The 22,890-nt window shown below is 43.1% G+C and overlaps 1 protein-coding gene and 1 long non-coding RNA gene across 7 annotated transcripts in view; one reads left to right on the top strand and one right to left on the bottom strand.

Moving 5' to 3' along the window:
- Positions 1 to 1,749: 1,749 nt before the first annotated feature.
- Positions 1,750 to 22,890, bottom strand: part of LOC122466150 — a 42,311-nt gene continuing 21,170 nt past the window's right edge. Inside the window, exon 3 of the long non-coding RNA XR_006291456.1 lies at positions 1,750 to 2,272. This is a non-coding gene — a long non-coding RNA (uncharacterized LOC122466150). The remainder of the gene's footprint in view (positions 2,273 to 22,890) is intronic.
- On the top strand, positions 5,974 to 21,400 carry MAPK1IP1L (mitogen-activated protein kinase 1 interacting protein 1 like). Of its 6 annotated transcripts, XM_037901252.2 has the most exons (6): positions 6,032 to 6,171; positions 7,149 to 7,217; positions 12,885 to 13,028; positions 14,713 to 14,740; positions 17,091 to 17,804; positions 18,646 to 21,400. In XM_037901252.2, the coding sequence occupies exons 4-6, from the start codon at positions 14,717 to 14,719 to the stop codon at positions 18,655 to 18,657; spliced, it is 750 nt and encodes a 249-aa protein (XP_037757180.1). In that variant the 5' UTR covers positions 6,032 to 6,171; positions 7,149 to 7,217; positions 12,885 to 13,028; positions 14,713 to 14,716; the 3' UTR covers positions 18,658 to 21,400. The 6 variants fall into 6 exon arrangements, 5 of the variants coding, with proteins under 5 accessions (XP_037757178.1, XP_037757180.1, XP_037757177.1 ...); XM_037901249.2 differs by lacking the exon at positions 12,885 to 13,028 and having other exon boundaries at positions 6,033 to 6,171; XM_037901253.2 differs by lacking the exon at positions 7,149 to 7,217 and having other exon boundaries at positions 6,065 to 6,171.

Genomic DNA, 22,890 nt, shown 5'->3' with positions numbered 1-22,890 from the left:
CCATATGTGTGTCATTACTATACATTTTAACTAGATAAATGAGAAACCTTATATTGTGAACAATTAATTTCACATGTAGAAATACATGCATTAATGGCTTTACAAAATTAGAGATCTCAAAGGAACTAAGAAGGATTGCTAGAGGAAATGCAGCATGCTTGATAAAGAGAGAAAAAAGTGTGAATGCACTTTTATCTCGAGACAGATGGATGGATCCGAGCAACATTGCACAGAAAGACAAAGTGAGACACAGATGAATTCACAAGCTGACTCACAAGTAAGCAGTCAAGTGGCAAACAATTGACTGATGTAGCCATGTTGCTGAGTCTCTGAAATGACTGCAGTCAGTGTAATGTGCTATGTATGCAGACATGAATCCTTTTTCGTGTCCTATGATACACAATATACTCCCTGCTCAGGGCTACTCACATGGCCATAGAGGCAATCTTTGGACATACTGCCTACAGAAAATGCTGTTCTTGCTTTGGACATATATTTGTGGGCCATGGGAGAATATGAATTGCTTTAGTGCTGTTCAAAACAGTATCCAAAATAAGAACAGCTGCAGAAAAGATTTCACTGTGAACACAGGCCCAGACCCTCAAACATATTTATGCACCTCACTCCTATTGATTTCAGTGGAAATTAGAAGCCTAAATACCTTTGAGGATCTGGGTGACAAGGCATATAACTTTTGACCAATCTATCACATGTATGTACCCAAGCAGCTGCACCATCAGAGATACAGGAATACAGCATTCTGTGGAGCTGAAAAGTAGTACCAGGCACCGTAAGGCAAGCTCTTATTATCCATTAGAGAATTGGGGGTCAACCAGGGAGTTTGAATCCACAGTATTGGTGGCCCCAAGCATTTAAGAATCATGTCAGGCCCCCCACAATCATGAGATTAGCTTTAAAATCGTGAGATTTTTTTAAAAATTGTAAATTTGGGGTTCTTTTTATTTGCCTTCTGCTTTGTGGACCCAGGGGAGTCAAGTTTTCAAGCTTTTTTCCACCACAGTGAGGGCTAGAATCACCTAGTTCCAGAACTGGAGCTTTAAGCAAAGCAGCTGAGGTTGTGAGACTTGACAGTTCGCATCACTGGATCAAGATCCAAAATGTGTGGTTAGTGCAGATGTAGGGGAGTTGATTTGGGTCCAGCTCCAATGTTTAGTACTTTTTAAAACATTTTTTTCCCTTTTAGAGAATGGAAAATTGTATGAGAAGCTCTGGGTAGGCCCAAATTCTGGGTGTCAACATGTACTGGAAATACCTAATTCCTACTCACTGAACATCAACGGAAAGTAAACATCTTCCTCCATAGATGGGGTTGTCCTGGCAGCTGCTAAATACATTCAGATGGCCACGTATGTGAGGCCTGAAAAAAGTTCCAACAGTAGTTTGACATGTAATCAGGGTCCCATATATTCCCCAGTCCGACAGGCCCAGAATTTGCTGCAGAATTCACCCCTTGTTCCAGAGTCTAAGTGATTATCAAAGTGTCTCTAGTGACAGACCACCTGTATATAATTCCGGAAGAATCAAAGGTTCTACTATGTTAGCACTGCTTCTTTTCCAGTTAAACCCAGTCTAATCTCATTTTCTCAATAGGATGCATTTTCCATTTCATTGCAGATTAAACCAGCTTTCTGATTTTATCTTCATGGCAGTAAGGATCTGCCTAGAGAAAGAACAATTATTAACTAGAAGACAGCATCTTTTTCAACATGATTTATTTTATGAGGGTTTCTGAAATAAATTATCAGTCTGCGATTGGCCATAGGGGAGAAGCACATAAAAGCTTACCACATGCACTGAACATACCATCTGGTATCCTTTACAAACTAGATTCAGGGTGGGTCAGCTAATTCTTTAGAGTGCATGATGTACACAGTGCACAATGATGGATATAAAAATGGAAGTAACTCAGTAAGACCCAGCTCTGTGTAACTGCAGATTAATTTCACATTCTATTCCATTGTAAGCTTTTGGCAATTTCTTTCTGTCTTAACTACAAGTAATTTTGTATTCCAGAACTTTTATTGGGCTAAAAAATAAAAATCCTTTTATTAGGCTGGGTGTAAAAGATGCTTCTTTTCTCCATTCTGTTATGGATTTCTTGGGTCCGAGTAGCTGGATTCACACAGCTGGTGCAAAAAAAGATTTTGTTGTTGTTCCTCTGGATAGCTTGTTTGTGATATGCACAGCCTGGAGGGTGTGATTGGATTTCCTGGCTCTGATGTTTGTCATCTCCACATCTCTGCTGTTGTCCCTGAAAAAGATTAAATCTGACTCGGTAGGAACAATGACAGCTCAATTCCTGTGAAATATAATTGAAGCACCATATGCAAATTTCACCCTCGTTTTTCACTCCTGCAACCCCAAGGAAGCCAATGTTTGTGTTCATGCACAATGCAATTGCTAACAGTTCTCACATGGAATAGCATTGCTGACACTTTGTTCATATTTTAAATTCTAGATTAAGTATTTCCTAACCATCTTTCCCATATACCAATCTACAATGAGTAGCTAAGGATGACAACTCTGCCACTAAAGAAAAATACAAGCTACTATAGAGCGTACTTCTAATGTGGGCCTACGTTTAATCATAGCCTTGTGTAGGGTTACACATAACATCCTTTCTGAAGTCATCATTCGCATCATACATTCCCCATTCCCAAAATGAATGATGCAAAATAATGTAAAATAGGTTTTTTTAAATTAAGGGCCAAATTCTACAATCAGATACTTTCACATAACTTCCACTGACCTCGACGGGAGTTGCGTGCCAGTAGTGAGGCTACAGTTACGTATTTTAGAATGAACAAGTAATATTGACTGGTAGATACAGCATGGAACGGGAAGTCAGAACACCTGAATTTTGTAGCTGGCTCTTACACACAGTTGTGTGGCCTTGGGCAAATCACAACCCAGGCTACATTTTCCAGCCTTCATGCCTTTTGCACCTGCAACATATGCATTTGCACACATACACAAAATATGCCTTCGCACAAAGAAATGGAAGACTGTATGTGCAAATAGGTATCTTTGGTAAAAATGCACAATCCTTTGTTTCCTGGGGGAAGAAGGAGAGCAATACATACCAGATCTCTCTTTCTTCACGCTTGCAGTATTATGGATGTGATGGATCTAGAACGGTGGTTCTCCACCTTTCCAGACTGCTGTACCCCTTTCAGGAGTCTGATTTGTCTTGCGTATCCCAAGTTTCACCTCACTTAAAAACTATGTGCTTACAATATCAGATATAAAAATACAAAAGGGTCACAGCACACTATCACTGAAAAAGTGCTCACTTTCTCATTTGTCTATATGAAATTTTAGTTTGTACTGACTTTGCTAGTGCTTGTTATATAGGCTGTTGTAAAACTAGGTAAATGTCTAGATGAGTTGATGTACCCCCGGAAGACCTCTGCTTACCCTCTAGGGGTACGCATACCCCTGCTTGAGAACCACTGATCTAGGGCAGCTTTAGCTCAACGTTTAAGGTTATACATTGTAACCATCATTAGCTGCACAAATGCTCTTTAATTAAGAGTCCTGGCTACCAGGTTATTCAGCACAGGGCAGGCATGCTATCTGAACCCCAGCTGCCACTACAGTGTTCACTACACAGTCTGGGGCACTGAGCAGCTGCCATGCTTGGACCCCTTAATTTGGAGTATGCTACTAAATGAACCATTGTGAATGGCACACTGTTGGCAAGAGGATACATTTTACTATTATATTATTTCCTCATTTTTCCAACTTGGTCAGGATTGTTCTGATACAAGCATCAGTGGTGATGATACTGGCCAGACAATCTAAAAAGCCAAAGATAAAATTACAGTAGTAAAGAATTGCTGAAGCTGGCCTAAATGATCCATTGTATTTCATTAAATGCTTAGTGAGCTGATTAGCAGAGATACTATTAAATCATCATTTGCCTCATAAAAGGATTGGGGCTGTAGTTAATATATTTTGGCTTAGGCAATAATAATTTATGTAAATAAATTGCATCGGCAAAGCTATAGCATTCTCATTCCCATTTCAGCTATGGTAACATTTGGGGCCTGTTGCTGGTCCTATTGAAGAGAGTGGTACTTTTGTAAGTGATTTCAAAGGGGAGCAGGAGCAAGACCTTAGAAAGTGATAAAAGAGGTATATTTATGACAACAGTAAAATGCATCAAATGAGGGGCCCAATTCTTCAGAGATGTGCATACTCACATGAATACATTTCATTGAATTCAATGGGATTACTCAGATACAAAAATGTTTGCAGGATCGGTACTACAGTTTGGAGTGCCAGGCAGGAGTATGTCCCTCAATATATCACCAATGCTGTGATATAATTTTAAATAACACATTGCAGGGTTTATGCTCATTAAGATGAAGACTCAATAGCAAGGGCTACATGTGCTAGGTACCATATTTGGAGCTCATAGACAGATTCATAGATTCCAAAACCAAAAAGGCCCATTATGATCATCTAACTTGACGTCCTGGATAACACAAGCTATAGAACTTCCAAAAAATAATTCCTAGAACAGAACTTTTTGAAAAACACCTAATAGTGATTGAAAAATTGTCAGTGATGGAGAATCCACCATGACCCTTGGTAAATTGTTCCAATGGTTAATTACTCTCACTGTTCAAACTTTACACCTTATTTGCAGTCTGAATTTGTCTAGTTTCAATCATTGGATCGTGTTAGACCTTTCTCTGCTGGACTGAAGAACCCATTATTAAATATTTAATCCTCATGTAGGTACTTGTAGGCTGTAATCAAGGCACCCCTTAACCTTCTCCTTGCTAAGATAAATAGATTGAGCTCCTTGAGTCCTAGATAGATCAATAGACAGGCTGACAGAGAGTGACACCTACCTCCTTTGTAACAGAGTAAGATCTTTGGATGGATGGTGCTATACAAGTGCAAAGGGTTGTTTGTACATTTATTATTTATATATATAAATGTATATGGTTGCTACAGCTGCTTGACATTTTTCTGATAAAAAGTTTTTAAATAAAAATTAGAGTTTCATAAAAAAGGAAGCATTTTATGAAAAAAAAATTCACCAAAATATCCAGGTTTTCTTCAAATAACCAACCCCCCACCCCATTGTATTCTTCTGTTATTAACCAAATCCCCAGAATTTGGGGATTTAAGTCAGAATTTTTCCATTTCGGATGACTGGGTTGTGTGTTTGTTTTCCTTCCCTGAGAGCGGCTGTTTCATTGTTTGTTTCACCTTAAACAGGCAACGCTCCTGTGACTTATTTCACATTAGGCTGTTGCTGTTTTATTTGTAAAAAGGAGGACTTGTGGCACCTTAAAGACTAACCAATTTATCTGAAAAAAGAAAAGGAATATTTGTGGCACCTTAGAGACTAACCAATTTATTTGATCATAAGCTTTCGTGAGCTACAGCCCACTTCATCAGATGCATTCAGTGGAAAGTGTAGAAGATCTTTTTATACACACAATGCATGAAAAAATACCTCCCCCCACCCCACTCTCCTGTTGGTAATAGCTTCTCTAAAGTGACCACTCTCCTTACAATGTGTATGATAATTTGAGCATAAGCTTTTGCGAGCTACAGGTCACTCGAAAGCTTATGCTCAAGTAAATTCGTTAGTCTCTAAGGTGCCACAAGTCCTCCTGTTCTTTTTGCGAATACAGACTAACAGGGCTGCTACTCTGAAACCTGTTTTAGTTGTTTTTCTTGGCTTCTCGCAGGGGGTTAATTCTATGAATAATGTTACTGGGCAGGGCGCTCTTGTTAATGGCCCGAGCACTAGATTCACAGCAGCACCTCTCTTGCCGTCCACTAGGGGCCGCTGTGGCGCCCTCCAAAACCGGCAGCGGCGCCGGGCGGGAGCCTGGACCCGGGAGGAGGCTGGAAGGTGTCCCGTCATCCACCTCGCGCCGGGAAAGGCCGCTCGCGCTTCGGGCCGCAGGGCGGGGTCTTTATCACGTGACCCGGCGTGGCTGGGACCGGGTTCGCTAGCGCCCGTGTCGGGAAGGGGCGGGCCCAGCGGGCGTGACCTTCCTGTCGGGGGAAGAGACGCACTTCCGCTTCCGAGTGCGAGGCTGGGTCGCGCTGCTGCTGGGCCGGCTGCCTCCCCCCACCCCCAGCTGCCCTCCGCCTGCGCCGAGCGAGTCCCCCTCGCAGGTAGGCCGGCCGCGGAGCCCGGGCCGCGCGTGCGCGCGCCTGGCTGCTCCGCTCGGGCCGCGGCCTCCAGCGCGGGCGGGGGAAGGTGGCCTGGCCTGGCCCGGCCCGGCCCGGGTGCGGCGGGGCCCGAGTCGGGGAGGGCTGGCGGGGGCGGGCTGGGCTCAGGGGCTCTGGCCCGGCCGGGGGGGGGCTCTGGCCCGGCCGGGGGGGGGCTCTGGCAGATCCTAGCCGTGGCCTCGGTGGGTCTGGCCCGGCTCCCTCCCGGGGGCGGGGAGGGCAGCTGGTGCCCGGGGGGCAGACTCCGGTCTCTCTCCGCCCTGCACGGGGCGCCCTGGGGGCTGGTTTCTTTCCGCGCCGCGGAAGGGTTTGTTCGCTTCTTGTTGGCCGCCGCCGCCGAGCCCTTGCAGGGCGGGGGATGTGTCCCTGCGAACCGCGGAGGCTAGCGCGGCCCTGTGCGCCCCGTGCGTAGGGGCTCAGCCCCGCACATCCGCCCCCTGCTGTCCGGAGTGCTGCGCGAGCTCCTGCGGGCTGCAGTGTCCCCCGCTAACAGCGCTGTGAAAAGGAGGTGCCTGGAGGTGCGGCCCCCGTGGGCGAGCTACCCCGAGTCATCCCGCAGAGCTGCCGGCTGGGCGCGCCGCACAGCGGCGTTGAACGGGTGCCGCGCTTGGGGTGACACGAAATGTTGCACAAAGGAATGCGGTTTCTGCGGCAGCACGCCGCATTACACCGGGGGCATGTTGCATGTAACCCGTTGATTGGTGCTTAGTAGCTGATCGTCAAGATGGCATTTATACTAGTTAGTGCTGTGTTCTTACACCCCATGTAAAAAGCAAACGGGATCAGTCTCAAGTTCGTTCAGCTGTATATAGTGTAATAGTACAAAAAAAACTTTACTGTGTTTTTTTGATTGTCTGAAAAAAGCATTTTGTCCATTAAGCTTATAAAATGCTTATTAAAATGTATATTAACTCGGGCAGAAGGACGCCTCATTGAAGAAAGCCTTTGGCGAGTCTGGTTCCTTTCAGTGTGACCTTAGTTCAGATCACGTGAGATGTAATACATAAACATTTGTAAGCTGTTTGAGTTAGTATCACATGACATTTTGATTTTAGAATTAACCCGTGCAATATTATGTACAGGTTAAATGGGTTAATTGGCTAATTGACAGACTTCAAATTTGTCAGTGGGGAATCTTCCTCATTGATTAGTGGGGTTCTTCAGGGTTTGGGACTAGGCCTGACACAGCAACATTTCCATCAATGATTTGGAAGTCACACTGATAAAATTTGCAGATTGGCAGAGTGGTAAATAATGAGCACTGAGTACTCATATGGTGTGATTTGTGTCACTTGGCAGCCTCGGCCTGTTCAAACAAAATGGGTTTTGGTACATCTGCATGCAGAGTGGTACATCTAGGAATAAGGAATGTAGGCCATACTTGTAGAATAGGGAGGTCTGAAGTCTGGAAAGCTGTGACTTTAAAAAGGATTTAGGGTGTGTTAGTGGACAAGCACCTGTATATGAGCTACCAGTACAGTGGTGTGGCAAAAGAGGCTTGTATATGTGTGTGTACACACACACACATAAATAAAACAAGGGAGTAGTGAGAAGGAGTATGTAGGTGATTTTTACCTCTGTGTACGTAGTCATCCTATTCCATGTGTTAATCACATCAAATGTGGGCAGCACTTCAAATCCTCTTCTGTGACAGACTTGCAGGCTTAATTGCAGCATCAGAGAATTTGAAGGAAGTCACAGATTCATGACTTCCGTGACTTCTGCAGCGGCTGGCCCCCAGGGCTACCTGAGCAACTCGGGCAGCCCCTGGGCCAGCAGCAGCAGGAGTTTGGGTGTGGCAGGGGGTTGGGTTAGGGTGTGGTGAGGGCTCTGGGCAGCGCTTACCTGGGGGGGGGCTCCCAGAAGCAGTGATATGTCCCTACCTCAGCTCCTAGGCAGAGGGGTGGTCAGGCTGTTCTACATGCTGCTTCTGCCCGCAGGCACTGCCCCCACAGCTCCCATTGGCTGTGGTTCCCAGCCAATGGGAGCTGCGGAGTGGGCACTCACGGCCTGCTGTGCCTCTGCCTAGGAGCTGAGGGGCACGGCATCGCTTTCAGGGAGCCGGGTAGGGAGCCCACCGACCCACCTCTCCCCCCGCCCCCCAGTTCCCAAGTTTTAGTTAGGGGCATATAGTACAAGTCATGGACAGGTCACAGGCCGTGAATTTTTGTTTATTGCCCATGACCTGTCCATGACTTTTTCTAAAAATACCCGTGACTAAAATGTAGCCTTAGCCATAATCCTCTGTCACACCATATGCTAACATGTCTTTGTTTATGACATCCCACCACTTGTTTTTGGGTTGGCCTCTCTTTTTTCCTTTACTCTTTATCTGTTGAACTCTGTTCCCCACATAGTTATCAGGACTGTGCTTTACATGACCAAACTGTAACTTTTTCATTTATGGGTATTATTTCAAGTGTCTCTCTAACATACATGTTCCTCACATGGTCTTTCCTGCTTACACCACTTATTCACCTCAGCATTTCCTTTACTGAGGGACAGATCACTTGGTCATGTTTCTTCTTTGTTGCCTAAAACTCAGGCTTAGTCTACCCTAGAAAATTAGGTCGATTTAGCTATGTCGGTCCAGGGTGTGGAAAAATCCACACCCCTGAGTAGCACAGTTAAGATGACCTAAGTCCCTGTGTACAGACCACTAGGTTGACAGAAGAATTCTTCTATTGACCTGGCTACCACCTCTCAGGAGGTGGATTATCTATGCCAACCCTCCTGTTGGTGTAAGTGTTATCTACACTGTTGCGTTTTAAGTGTAGAAAAGCCCTCAGTACCATACACTAAAACTGGATAGACCACTGTTTTATAGATATTTCCCTTTTAATCTTATTGGTATCTTCTTGTCACATAGTACAGGACCTGTCCGTCTGTGCCAGGCATTTATCATCTGAGCTCTAATTTCCCCATTTTCCCTGATTCTGAAACCCATATACTCGAAACATTGCATTTTCGGTAATGTCTGCCCATCTAGTTTCAAGGATAATTCTTCAGTGTTCATGTTATTGAAGTTATATACCATATGCTTTCTTTCTGCTGTTTCTTTTGAACTCATCTCTCAATTTATCAGGATCATCTTCTAGACTTTCTGCAAACAACTTGCACCAAAGTTCTGTATTTCTTGTGAGGTATCCAGGATGAGCATAAAGAAGAAAGGGCTCACTAGTGGAATACAGTGTACACTTCTGGTATCCATATCTTAAAAGTATGTTGAAAATAAGAGAGGGCGCAGAAAACAGCCACAAAAATTATTTCAGGGTTGGAGAACATGCCTTACAGTGAGAGACTTAAACAGTTCTATCTGTTTAGATGATTAAAAGATGACTTGACTAGAGTGTAAATACCTTCAAGGGGAGAAAATATCTGAAACTACAGCGCTCTTTAACCTAGTGGAGAAAGGCATAACAAGAGCATTAGAAGCCAGAAATACCAAGAGGAAGTGATTGATTCTCCATCTCTTGATGTCTTTAAATCAAGAATGGGCACATTTCTGGAGAGTATGTTTAACCCGTACCCAAGTTACTAGGCTCAGTACAAAGGTAACAATGAGAATGAATGGCTTGTGATGTACAGTTCAGACCTTTCTAATGGTCCCGTCTGTCCTTAAACCCTATGAATCTGAGAATAGAAGCTATGTAATGCTAAGACAGTGGTTCTCAAACTAGGGCTGCTGCTTGTTCCGGGAAAGCCCCTGGAATGCCGGGCCGGTTTGTTTACCTGCTGTGTCTGCAGGTTCGGCCGATCGCAGCTCCCACTGGCCATGGTTCGCTGCTCCAGGCCAATGGGGGCTGCGGGAAGGGCGGCCAGCCCATCCCTCAGCCCGCGCCGCCTCCTGCAGCCCCCATTGGCCTGGAGCCGTGAACCGCGGCCAGTGGGAGCTGCGATCGGCCGAACCTGCGGGCGCAGCAGTTAAACAAACCGGCCCGGCCCGCCAGGGGCTTTCCCGGAACAAGCGGTGGCCCTAGTTTGAGAACCACTGTGCTAAGAGAAAGTGAAAGAATAAAAACGTAGTGTGGCAACAAACAGATATCCCAGCAGGAAGGAGAAGGGTGGGGTAGGTGTATGAAAAGAGAAGTTTTGAGAAACTTACATGTCCAAATAGTTCAGCCTTCTACGGAAAACACTCTTATTTTGTTTTTTAAGGTGAAATAAACTTGGCTCTTGAGTTGTAAGTAATTGATACCAAGAACCATGTGTGTTTATGGCAGTTGCCGTGCCATTTGTTATGCCTGTCCTGGAAATAGCTGTCAGTTAGTTCCAGATAAAATTTAAAAATCCTACAGAGCCCTTTTTCCTGTTCAAGACCAGTTGTGGTGGAACAAGGACAGAGATTATCAAATCTCAGCAGCTAGTTAATGACCCAATTATTAGCGCATCTCCTCAACATGTACAAGTTGTTTTTATAGTCCTGTAGTAAATAATTATTGTGCAGGTCTGACTGAATGATATATTTGGTTTGGAGGGGAGCTGGAAAGACAGGGCTTTTTGTAAGGCATGAAGTATAGAAAAAGAATGGTTAATAGATCACCAGCACTTAGTGTTAGTGTTAACTGAGTAGTGTTAGGGAAAGAGAGAGCGAGCAGCAGGAGCGGTGGACGTGATTTGAGCAGAGTTCATAATTCAGAAAAGTCACTGTAAATGTCACTTGTGACTTCAGGAGTATGTAGTCCAGTTGTTGGTTCTGCTGTGGAAGAGGGGCTGGTGGGTGGAATTGGAGGCTGCTGGAATGTTGTGCCCCATATCTCTGGATCAGAGTAGTGGGAGTATCTAGCAGGCCCTCTTCTTACCCTGAATGTTGGGGGAAGAGGGAGGTGGTTGGCATCTAGGATCAGAATCTTTTCACAGGCCATTCTGGCAGCTCTATCTCCCCTCCCCTGATTCACAGTCATGGCTGTATATATAGGTGGAGGCGGCTGAGGCTTGGTGTCTCAAAGCTGCTGGATCTGTTGGAGCAGGGCATGGAGCTGCCGTGGAGGGTATTTCCAGAGGCAGGGGTCTTTATAAGACAGAATTTCCTTTGTCTTGCCACAAACGGAGGGAAGCCTGACTTAGGTTTTATTTCTTTCTTTCAGTTCTGTAATCATTCCCACTCCCTTCCAAACTTTTAAACTTGAATAACTCCTTTCCCTCTCTCTAATATCCTGGATCCAACATGGCTACAGCTCCACTGCATCTAAGAGTATGTCTACACTGGAAACTTCAAAGCACTGGTGCGGGAATGCTCCTGCGGCAGCGCTTTGAAGTGTGAGTGTGGTCGCGCGCAAGCACTAGGAGAGAGCTCTCCCAGCGCTTCTAGTAATCCACCTCTACGAGGGGTGCTCTCCCAGCTCTCGGAGCCTGTCTACACTAACATTTTATAGCGCTCTAACTTGCTGGCTTAGGGGTGTGAAAAATCACTCCCCTGAGTGCAGCAAGTCTGAGCACTTTAAAGCGCAAGTGTAGACATACCGTAACTAGTTGTAGGCATATATGAAGAGCGTCAAGGAAAAAAAAACTTCAAATGAGGCATTTACCACTTGATCTGGCATTTTGCCTATTGAGACTTTAATTGAAGCATACAAATGACGATACTGGGTCAGACGAATGGTCCATCTATCCCAATATCCTGTCTCTGACAGTGGCCAGTGCCAAATGCTTCAGAAGGAATGAACAGAACAGGGAAATTCGGACTGATCCATCCAGTCCCAGCCTCTGACAGCTGGAGGCTTAGGGACACCTGGAGCATGTGGTTGCATCCCTGACCATCTTGCTAATAGCCATTGATGGACCTATCCTCTACAAACTTATCTAATTATTTTTTGAACCCAGTTATACTTCTGGTCTTTCCAAAATTCCATGGCAACAAGTTCCAGAGGTTGACACTGCACTCCGTGAAGAAGTACTTTTTTGTTTGTTTGTTTTTTTAAACCTGCTGTCTATTTCATTGGGTGACCCCCTACTTCTTGTGTTTATATAAATGGGTAATAACACTTCCCTGTTCACTTTCTCATACTATTCATGATTGTATAGACCTCTATCATATCCCTCTTTTCTTAATCTTTTCTAAGATGAACAGACCCAGTTTTTGTAATCTCTCCTCAGATGAAAGATATTCCATACCCCCAAACATTTGTTGCCCTTCTCTTTACTCCAGTTCCAATATATCTTTTTAAGATGCAGCAGCCAGAACTGTACATAGTATTCAAGGTGTGGGCGTACCATTAATTTATAAAGTGGCATTACGATATTTTCCGTTTTATTATCTATCCCTTTCCTAATGATTCCTAACATTAGCATTTTTTCCTGCCACTGCACATTGAGTGGATGTTTTCAGAGAGTTATCCACAATGACTCCAAGACCTTTCTTGAGTGGTAACAGCTAATTTAGACCTCATTATTTTGTATGTATTGTTGGGATTATGTTTTTCAATGTGCATTACTTTGCACTTATCAACATTGAATTTCATCTGCCATTTTGTTGCCCAGTCACGCCATTTAGTGAGATCCCTTTGTGACGCTTCCCAGTCAGCTTTGGACTTAACTATCTTGAGTAATGACAGGTTTCAGAGTAGCAGCCGTGTTAGTACTCCTGTTCTTTTTATCTTGAGTAAGTTTGTGTTGTCTGCACATTTTGCCACCTCACTGTTCACCTCCGTTTCCAGATCATTTATGAATATGTGGAACAGCACAGGTCCCAGTCCAGATCCTTGAGGGACCTGTATTTTCCCTGCATTGAACAACTTGAATGGAATATTAATTTAAATATAATTTCTAAAACATTTTAGTGAAAAACTACATACATTAAGGTGAATAAATATTTTATCTAATATGTTTTAAAGATTTACTTTTAGGGTTCTGAAAAGGGGATGGGTAAACTGGTATGGCAAGTCTACACTAAAAATATAACCATGGTAGGGGATACTAGAAATAAAATTACTATCCTCTGACCTAGCACGAGATACATGCATGGGATTCGCTCATTTATGCACAGAGCATTTAAATTTTACTTGACGTCTATTAGTTTGAGGGTTAGGCCTACTTGCCAAAGTAAAAATTATCGTTAAACCCTCACACCAGGCTATATCCCTTTGTAATTTAATGGAATAAAACAGTTGTGAATTGTTTTTAACGGCAAAGTTGTCAATCACCACAGAAAAATGTTCATTGAATAAATGTGACTAATTTTACAGATATTCAGCTAGTATTTTTCAAATAGTGTTTTCGGTCAAATAATGCAAAACATGTTGAATGTACAATTTGATAAATACCAACGACATTTGTCAATATAGTCGATGAACACTGTTCAGCCAGCCCTATTTATATTGGTTTTGCTTTTTGTTATTCTCGTTCCCTTTCTGGATTCACTGCCCTTTGTCTTTTTTCTATAATAAATCATGGGTATCTATTCCTGAGTCGAATTTGAGGTCTGTTTGTTCTCTTCCCATTACGTTTTGTATTCTAACTCCTGCCCTAGAAAAGCTTTTCTCTTTCCCCACAAATCTCTATTCAGGCCAGAATAGATGATAAAATGCTCCCTTCTGGCCTTAAGCTCTGTCCATCAGTCTCTCCAGCTCACTCCTGCCCACCTCACACCTATCAGTCCACCATAGGGCTTAGAAGTTAATTGGAGATCTAATAGCCTGAAGATTAAATCTGCTAGCCAGAGATTGATACGAAGGCCAGGTCTACACTACAGACTTTTGCACCTCCACTTCTTTACTCCTTCCTCTAGCCTTCCGGCCATAGTGATGAAGGGCTATCTGCTACCCAGTTTATCCCTCGAGATTTCTGGTTGCTACGAACTATCTCCACTACTCTGCACCTCCTTTGTTTCTGGGCACCCTCAATGAGTAGCCATCCCTCAGTTTGCCCAAGCAGCAGCCTGAAACTGGTTTGATTCAGCTCACTGCTGCCCCTGCTGTTCCAAACAGGAGTAGTAAAAACTGATAAGATGGGTCAGTTTTCACCCTGCTGCAGTTTGGGAAAGTTCTGAGCAGCAATAGACAATGGAATGGTTTGTCTTTAGATTCACGAAGACAGCATCTGTTCAGTTCACATTTTGAAGGTTGTCTTCACAAATTTAATATTACTAAAAATAAGAGTTTAGATTGTACAGAAACTGAGAGCAGTTGCCTGGGGCAACTTCCAGCTTGCCATAAGCACATGGAATTTTTAAGCTCTGGTTATATGATCCAGTTTACAGCATAGGCAGGTCCCATCTACCATGTTATGACTGGTTCCCTGATGTGCTGGAATTGTAATGTTGACAGAGGCCCTACTAAAACTGTCTCTTCACCCATGAGAGAACTACCTTAGTTTGCCCTGGCAACAGATGGATATCTGTTCAGCTCTGAATCCTAAAAACAAAGCCATGGTTGGGGAAACTGACACCTAGACAAATAGGCAGGAATTAGCTTCCTTACAAGCTCTTGCCTGAAATACTTTGAGAATTACTTTCAACTAACTTCATTATTTTATTTTTTTCCCTAGTAAAATGTCTGGAGCTGATGACTTTTCGGTAAGTAATTACATTTCTTTCTTAAAAATCGCTTGGCCAAGCAACTTGATTCTGAATTCCAGACCGTTATTTAAGAAATAATGGGGAGGTGATTCTTCTGGTGCTGCAGTTGTGGTATTTGCTCTGGAGTGAGTAGAGCAATGCAGAGGGCTAAATGTACTAACCTGTCAGATGGTCTCCTTGGGACTTTCAGGTCTGAGATTAGCATTGAAATAAGAAAAGGAGGACTTGTGGCACCTTAGAGACTAACCAATTTATTTGAGCATGAGCTTTTGTGAGCCACAGCTCACTTCATCGGATGCATACTGTGGAAATTGCAGAAGACATCATATACACAGACACCATGAAACATTACCTCCTCCCACCCCGCTTTCCTGCTGGTAATAGCTTATCTAAAGTGATCATCAAGTTGGGCCATTTCCAGCACAAATCCAGGTTTTCTCACCCTCCGCCCCCCCACAGACAAACTCACTCTCTTGCTGGTAATAGCCCATCCAAAGTGACCACTGTCTTCACAATGTGTATGATAATCAAGGTGGGCCATTTCCTGCAGAAATCCAGGTTCTCTCACCCCCTCGCCCCCCTCCAAAAACCACACACACAAACTCACTCTCCTGCTGGTAATAGACTATCCAAAGTGACCACTCTCCTTACAACCTGCATGAAAATCAAAGTGGGCCATTTCCAGCACAAATCCAGGTTTTCTCACTCCCCCACCCCCATACACACACAAACTCACTCTCCTGCTGGTAATAGCTCATCCGAAGTGACCACTCCCCCTACAATGTGCATGATAATCAAGGTGGACCACTTCCAGCACAAATCCAGGTTTTCTCACCCCCCCCCCCCCCCCCAAGGATCTACAACCTATCCTGAAGGATGACCCAACACACTCACAAATCTTGGGAGACAGGCCAGTCCTTGCCTACAGACAGCCCCCCAACCTGAAGCGAATACTCACCAGCAACCACACACCACACAACAGAACCACTAACCCAGGAACCTATCCTTGCAACAAAGCCCGTTGCCAACTGTGCCCACATATCTATTCAGGGGACACCATCACAGGGCCTAATCACATCAGCCACACTATCAGAGGCTCGTTCACCTGCACATCCACCAATGTGATATATGCCATCATGTGCCAGCAATGCCCCTCTGCCATGTTCATTGGTCAAACTGGACAGTCTCTACGTAAAAGAATTAATGGACACAAATCAGACGTCAAGAATTATAACATTCATAAACCAGTTGGAGAACACTTCAATCTCTCTGGTCACGCAATCAGAGACATGAAGGTCGCTATCTTACAACAAAAAAACTTCAAATCCAGAGTCCAGCGAGAAACTGCTGAATTGGAATTCATTTGCAAATTGGATACTATTAATTTAGGCTTAAATAGAGACTGGGAGTGGCTAAGTCATTATGCAAGGTAGCCTATTTCCCCTTGTTTCTCCCCCCCCCCCCCAGACGTTCTGGTTAAACTTGGATTTATGCTGGAAGTGGCCCACCTTGATTGTCATGCACAGTGTGGGGAGAGTGGTCAGTTTGGATGAGCTATTGCCAGCAGGAGAGTGAGTTTGTGTGTGTGTGTGTGTGTGTTGGGGGGGGGGGGGTGAGAGAACCTGGATTTGTGCTGGAAATGGCCCACTTTGATTTTCATGCAGGTTGTAAGGAGAGTGGTCAATTTGGATAGGCTATTACCAGCAGGAGAGTGAGTTTGTGTGTGTGGTTTTTGGAGGGGGGCGAGGGGGTGAGAGAACCTGGATTTCTGCAGGAAATGGCCCACCTTGATTATCATACACATTGTGAAGACAGTGGTCACTTTGGATGGGCTATTACCAGCAAGAGAGTGAGTTTGTCTGTGGGGGGGCGGAGGGTGAGAGAACCTGGATTTGTGCTGGAAATGGCCCAACTTGATGATCACTTTAGATAAGCTATTACCAGCAGGAAAGTGGGGTGGGAGGAGGTATTGTTTCATGGTGTCTGTGTATATAATAATGTCTTCTGCAATTTCCACAGTATGCATCTGATGAAGTGAGCTGTAGCTCACGAAAGCTCATGCTCAAATAAATTGGTTAGTCTCTAAGGTGCCACAAGTACTCCTTTTCTTGTCACATATGGTATCTCTCCTTTTGTCTTCAGTTCTATCGCTATAGCATGTCAGAATGTCTCTTAACTTCTATTCTAAAGAGAAGCTATTCTGAAGAGAGAAGCTATATGAAATGAAGCACAACCATGCAGGAGCTAATATAGCTTTACCTAACAATATTGTATGTAATTTGTAAATGTACAGTTAGTGATTACAATAGTAGGCAGTTTGCAGTCTCACTGGTGCTCTGTTTTCTAGTTGGCAGATGCTTTACCGGATCATTCCCCTGCTAAAACCTCCAAAGTGAGCAATACAAAATCTGGTCAACAAACTGGTCAACCAACACAAGGCTGGCCAACTTCCAATCCTTGGAACACCCCAAGTGCTCCACCTACTGGGCCATCTGGATTGCCACCAAATACAACAGCTTCCAGTGTTCCCTTTGGACCTCCCCCAACAGGAATGTATCCTTCAATGCCACCTGGACCGCCTGCTCCATTTCCACCTCCTCCTACTGGACCCTCTTGCCCTCCTCCTGGTGGTCCATATCCACCCCCATCTGTGCCAGGTCCTGTCCCGCCAGGGCAATATCCTCCACCAAATATGCCCTTTCCAGAGCTTCCAAGACCATATGGTGGTCCAACAGAGCCAGCTGCACCTCCTGCTCCTGTTGGGCCATGGGGATCCATGCCTTCTGGAGCATGGGGAGCAACAATGGGAGGGCAGTATCCTGCACCTAGTATGCCATATCCACCCCCAGGGCCATATGCCACTCCTACCCAGACACCCGGGGCTGCACCTACAGTACCGTGGGGTACTGTCCCACCTGGAACATGGGGACCTTCACCACCCGGTCCATTTCCTCCACCCACGGGATCATATCCAGCTCCAGGACTATATCCTACACCCCCTAATCCTTTTCAAGTGCCATCTGGTCCTGCTGGTACTCCATCAATGCCTGGTGGTCACCATGTGAGTATTTAAATTGTACTATGTTGAACAATTCCAGAATTCATCACACACAAGTACTGATGTTGGGCAGTGGAAAGACCACTTAATAAAATGGTATGGACTGTTAGAACTGCTATGTATTTTTTCCAGTCAGCAGTTTAATGGGAAATTATCTGCTTAGTGGAGTTAAAAGTATGGGAACGCTCAGTTTAGGCAGTTAACTCAGATTTGAAATACTGTTAAGCCCGAGAAGTATGACAGTGGTCTTTAGGGTTGTATTTTATTGGCCTTCCAAAAATACTTTCATTTCAGGCATCACTTTGATTTGTTTTCTCAATATGAACATGCAGCTAGAACCCCTTGCTTATACAAATAATTCTTTCCATTCTCTCGTTTAGAGACTAGAATCAAAGGCTGTCTACACTAGCACTCTTGTGGGTAAAACTTATGTCAATTGGGTGTGAAAAAAACACCCTCCTGACTGACATAAGTTTCACTGACAGAAGCACTGGTGTGGACCGTGCTATATTGACGGGAGACACTCTCTCGCTGACATAGCCTTACTGCGGCTCGTTGGGGGGTGGTTTAATTATGCCAACTGGAGAGATCTCTCCTGTTGGCATAGAGCGGCTACACAGGAGACCTTGCAGGGGCACCACTGTACGGTCTCTAGCGTAGACATAGCCTTAGAATGTAGAACTACCGGTAAAAAACAAAACAAACCACCATAGTAACAATTGACTTGTACACTTAAATTTGTCCTTGCCTTTAGTTGAGACATTTACTTAGTGCTGATTTGAGGATGTATTGTCTTGCTAAAACCATAAATTGACCTTGAATTTCACTTTTTAATTTTTTACAGCCTTACCGCTGAATTCATGCTGGGCAACAAAGTACTGTAGCTTTCCACCTTCATCCACTATTTGCAGAGATTTTTAAAAATTTTGTTTCAGTAACTTTTGGAATTGTGAAGAGCACTCACCTCTTGTACGTACTTCTGACGTATGAAGGAGCAATCTGCATAAATTTAACTTGCTCATATGCTGGCATCTTTTGGTTTATTAAAGTGAATTAGGATGAGCAGACAAAGTCAAGTCCTGTGGTTCTTACTCAAGGCACAACTTCCTTTTGGGGGGGGGAAAAAGGGAGTTGCCAAGTGAGTAAGGATTACAGGATCAGGCCTAAAGTCTTACTAAAAAGTTAAACATTAAATGTCAGTGATTGCTTTAAGTTTTGATACCAGACTTGTGGGGGTCACTAAATGGATGGATAGTCATATTTTGTCTATTTTCTGTGTATTCCAGGATATCAGTAAGAACAATGTATTTTGAGATTTCTTTGTGAAATCTCTTTATTTTAAACATGCTACAGTAATTCAACACACTAAAGAGAAATGGAGCATGTGAATTTGAAGGTGGTCTCAGCATGTATTTATTGTACACTCAAGCACAATTTCTCTCTGATTCTGGGACTACAGAGGAGCAGTCATAGGCCGAAGTACTGAGTCTAACTTGTATGCACACCTGTTCACATTCACAAACAGGCATTTATGTGCAACTCAAGTAGCTGGATGTGCAGTTCAGTTCATTTAAATCCACAAATGTGAGGTCTGTGCATGAACAGGAGGGCATAATTTTGCCAGCCCAAAATTAGTCGTGGTGACTGGAAGTTTGGCTTGTTCTCTACATGAAGATAAACTGATTCCCACTAGGAGATAATCCTGTCTCTTAACTTGGGTTCTGTCCATCTGAAACTTGGCTTTGCTGCCAAGCTATGTAAACTCTGCAGAACTTTTATTCAGCATCCTTGGAAATTAAGCCTGAGTTAAATTAAAATAGTCCAGTGGCAAAAAGCTGCTTTTGGCATTCCACATAGTCCTATGACCTAGGTAGATCCTTAAAATCCATCTCCCTCCTTCTGCCATATTTTTAAAATGAGCCAGTCTTATGTCAGAACTCCATTGAACGTAGTAATTGGTAGTCCCTTTGTTCATACCTAGATGTACGTTGTACCTCACTGAATGACATGATCTGATTTGGTTTTAATTGAATGACTAGAAATCTGTGTTCATCAGAAGGGTCACTGCTATCAGTTTCATTCTCCTGACTGTGAGAATCTTTATGGAATTATCATAATGATGATTTTGCATTACCAAGACACATTCTTCACTGAGACTTGGGCTTTTTTAAATTCATTATGGTACTTTGATTACCTAGACTTTTTGTGACCATGCAGAAGTTATTTTATCCCAACCTGGGAAATCTTAATTTAGCATCTGTTGGTGGAATTGTAATACTGACGGATTAGTAATACATCAGCTCATTAGGAAATCCATTTTCGTAGTGGAACTGTGAAATCAAGGTAACTTTCTCTTCCCTCCCTTACTATGGACGTCTGCATGCACAGAGTAGTGGACTTTTAAAAATAAACTGACTGGCCTGGTAGTGATGATGGATACATAGTCATAGTCTCCATGGCAGTTGCAAGAACCCTGAAATAAATTTTACAGAATAGTGCAGTCTGTGAAGGAGCTGTGGCCACTCTAGCATATTGACATGAGGTCTACTAAATAGCCAAGGTCGGTGTGTTTTGTACTAGGAAGACAATAGTGGAACTGAACACAACAAATTAAGACTTGTCCCTCATATTCAACATAAATCATAGTATCTATGAACACTGGAAATCAGAACCAGAAGAAATATTTTAAATAGGATATTTCATAAATTTAGTGTAGAATTCTATTCCTATAGAATATAGACTTCAAAAATTCATTGCTGAATTGACTTAAATTTCTCCAAGACTGATACGGCTTCTACACGTGACTATAGCAAACATGCTTTGTTGCATCTGGTCAAGTGCATTTGACATGTGCGGCCTTAGTCTGTAAATTGATCTAAGGAAAACAAATTTATTTAAAGGAATTGATCCTATAGTCACAATGTGGGTAGAACGTGCACTGGTCTGGATCTGTTTGCAGGGGAAGGGGCCAGATGTAGAAAATACAAAGTGAACATATCAAATTATTTTTTAAATGGGGATTTCCAAAAGTAAATAAAATAGATGTCTGGGTTCTTCCTGGAATAGGCAGGATTTATTACTGGAAAGGTTAGGCTAAAATTCAGATACATATGGGACACTTTTTCAATGTATATTCATATTTCTTGAAGTCATGAAAACTGTTTCATATCCCCTTTGTTTTGTGAGCAAGGGTCCTTGCATAGCAGTGAAAGGGTTTATCTGTTAATGTATTGTGTAAAAACTCAAGTTGTCACTATATGCTGTGTAGTAATTTTATCACATGTAATGTCAAGTGTGAGCAACTTCTGGCCTGAAGCTTTTGCAATGGAATTTGTACATTTCTATGCATCATTTAAGTTAAATTGCTGAGAAGTTTGTTTTGATTTGTGCTTTGAGATTGGCATACTGCATTTGTTTACAATATGAAATATAAGCAATCACATCTTTTAAAAAGTATAGACTATCACCTGCTGCTGTATTTTCTTTAGATGAGACAAATATTGCTGTATGATAGCGAAAAGCTATAAATACAGGATTTGATATTTTTTGAAAATGCTGTCACTTTTGTATAAGATTGGACATTAAACGTATTTTCAGGACTGATGTTTTTCTGTCTTTCAATTCCTGCTTTTACCCACTTTTGCCACACTGTAAAGTACAAATTTTATATTGATTGTGAATAGCAAAAACAGGACTTCCCTGAGTGAGGGAAGTAAGGAAAAGCTGAATATAAATTTGGAATTGTTTGGCCTCTAAAAAGGCTGCTTGTGACACTTGGATGAAGGATATACAGAAAGCATGGATGTAACACTGCAATGCTGTCTGTAGCACCTCTTATGTGGCACCTGTTTTTAAAAACTGCCTTGCTAGCTAGTGGAAATTGGACATCATGGGTGTGATTTGTTCACGATTAGATAGTCCTTTGGCCTTCTGTAAATTGGGGGAGGTACCAGTTTATGAACTGTACACCTTTTCACCTAGTCTATACAAGGTCTATGCATATGTACTCCTTCTATCCTAATTGCCTTCCAGGGAAAATACATAATGAGCTGGAGGATAGCTAATATGATGCCAGTTTTTAAAAAGGGCTCCAAAGGTGATCCAGGGAGTTACAGGCCGGTAAGCCTGACTTCAGTACCAGGCAAACTGTTTGAAACTATAGTAAAGAACAAAATTGTCAGACACAGAGATGAACATTATTTGTTGGGGAAGAGTCAACATGGTTTTTGTAAAGGAAAACCATGCCTCAGTAATCTGCTAGAATTCTTTGTGGGGGTCAACAAGCATGTGGACAAGGGGGATCCAGTGGATAATAGTGTACTTAGATTTTCAGAAAGCCTTTGACAAGGTCCCTCACCAAAGGCTCTTAAGCAAAGTAAGCTGTCATGGGATAAGAGGGAAGGTCCTCTCATGGATTGGTAACTGTTTAAAAGGTAGGTAACAATGGATAGGAATAAATGGTCAGTTTTCAGAATGGAGAGAGGTAAAATAGTGGTGCCCCCAAGGGTCTGTACAGGGACCAGTCCTATTCAACACATTCATAAATGATCTGGAAAAAGGGGTAAACAGTGAGATGGCAAAATTTGCAGATAGTTAAGTCCCAGGCAGACTGCGAAGAGCTACAAAAGGATCTCTCACAACTGGGTGACTGGGCAACAAAATGCACATTGCAAAACATAATCCCAACCATACATATAAAATGATGGGGTATAAATTAGCTGTCACCACGCAAAAAAGAAATCTTGGAGTCATTGTGGATAGTTCTCTGAAAACATCCATTCAATGTACAGCGGCAGTCAAAAAAAGCGAACAGAATGTTGGGAGTTATTAAGAAAGGGATAAGTAATACAGAAAATATTATATTGTCTCTATCTAAAGCCATGATACACCCACATCTTGAATACTGTGTACAGATGTGGTTGCCACATCTCAAAAAAGATATATTGGAATTGGAAAAGGTTCAGAAAAGGGCAACAAAAATTATTAGGGGTGTGGAACGGCTTCCATATAAGGAAAGATTAATAAGACTGGAACTTTGCAGCTTGGAAAAGAGAGGACTAAGGGAGAATGTGATAGAGGTCTATAAAAT

Source organism: Chelonia mydas, chromosome 6 (genome assembly GCF_015237465.2).
Source record: "Chelonia mydas isolate rCheMyd1 chromosome 6, rCheMyd1.pri.v2, whole genome shotgun sequence".
NCBI lineage: Eukaryota > Metazoa > Chordata > Testudines > Cheloniidae > Chelonia > Chelonia mydas.
Note: the sequence above shows the minus strand (reverse complement) of the source record. Positions and strands in the feature narration are given on the sequence as shown.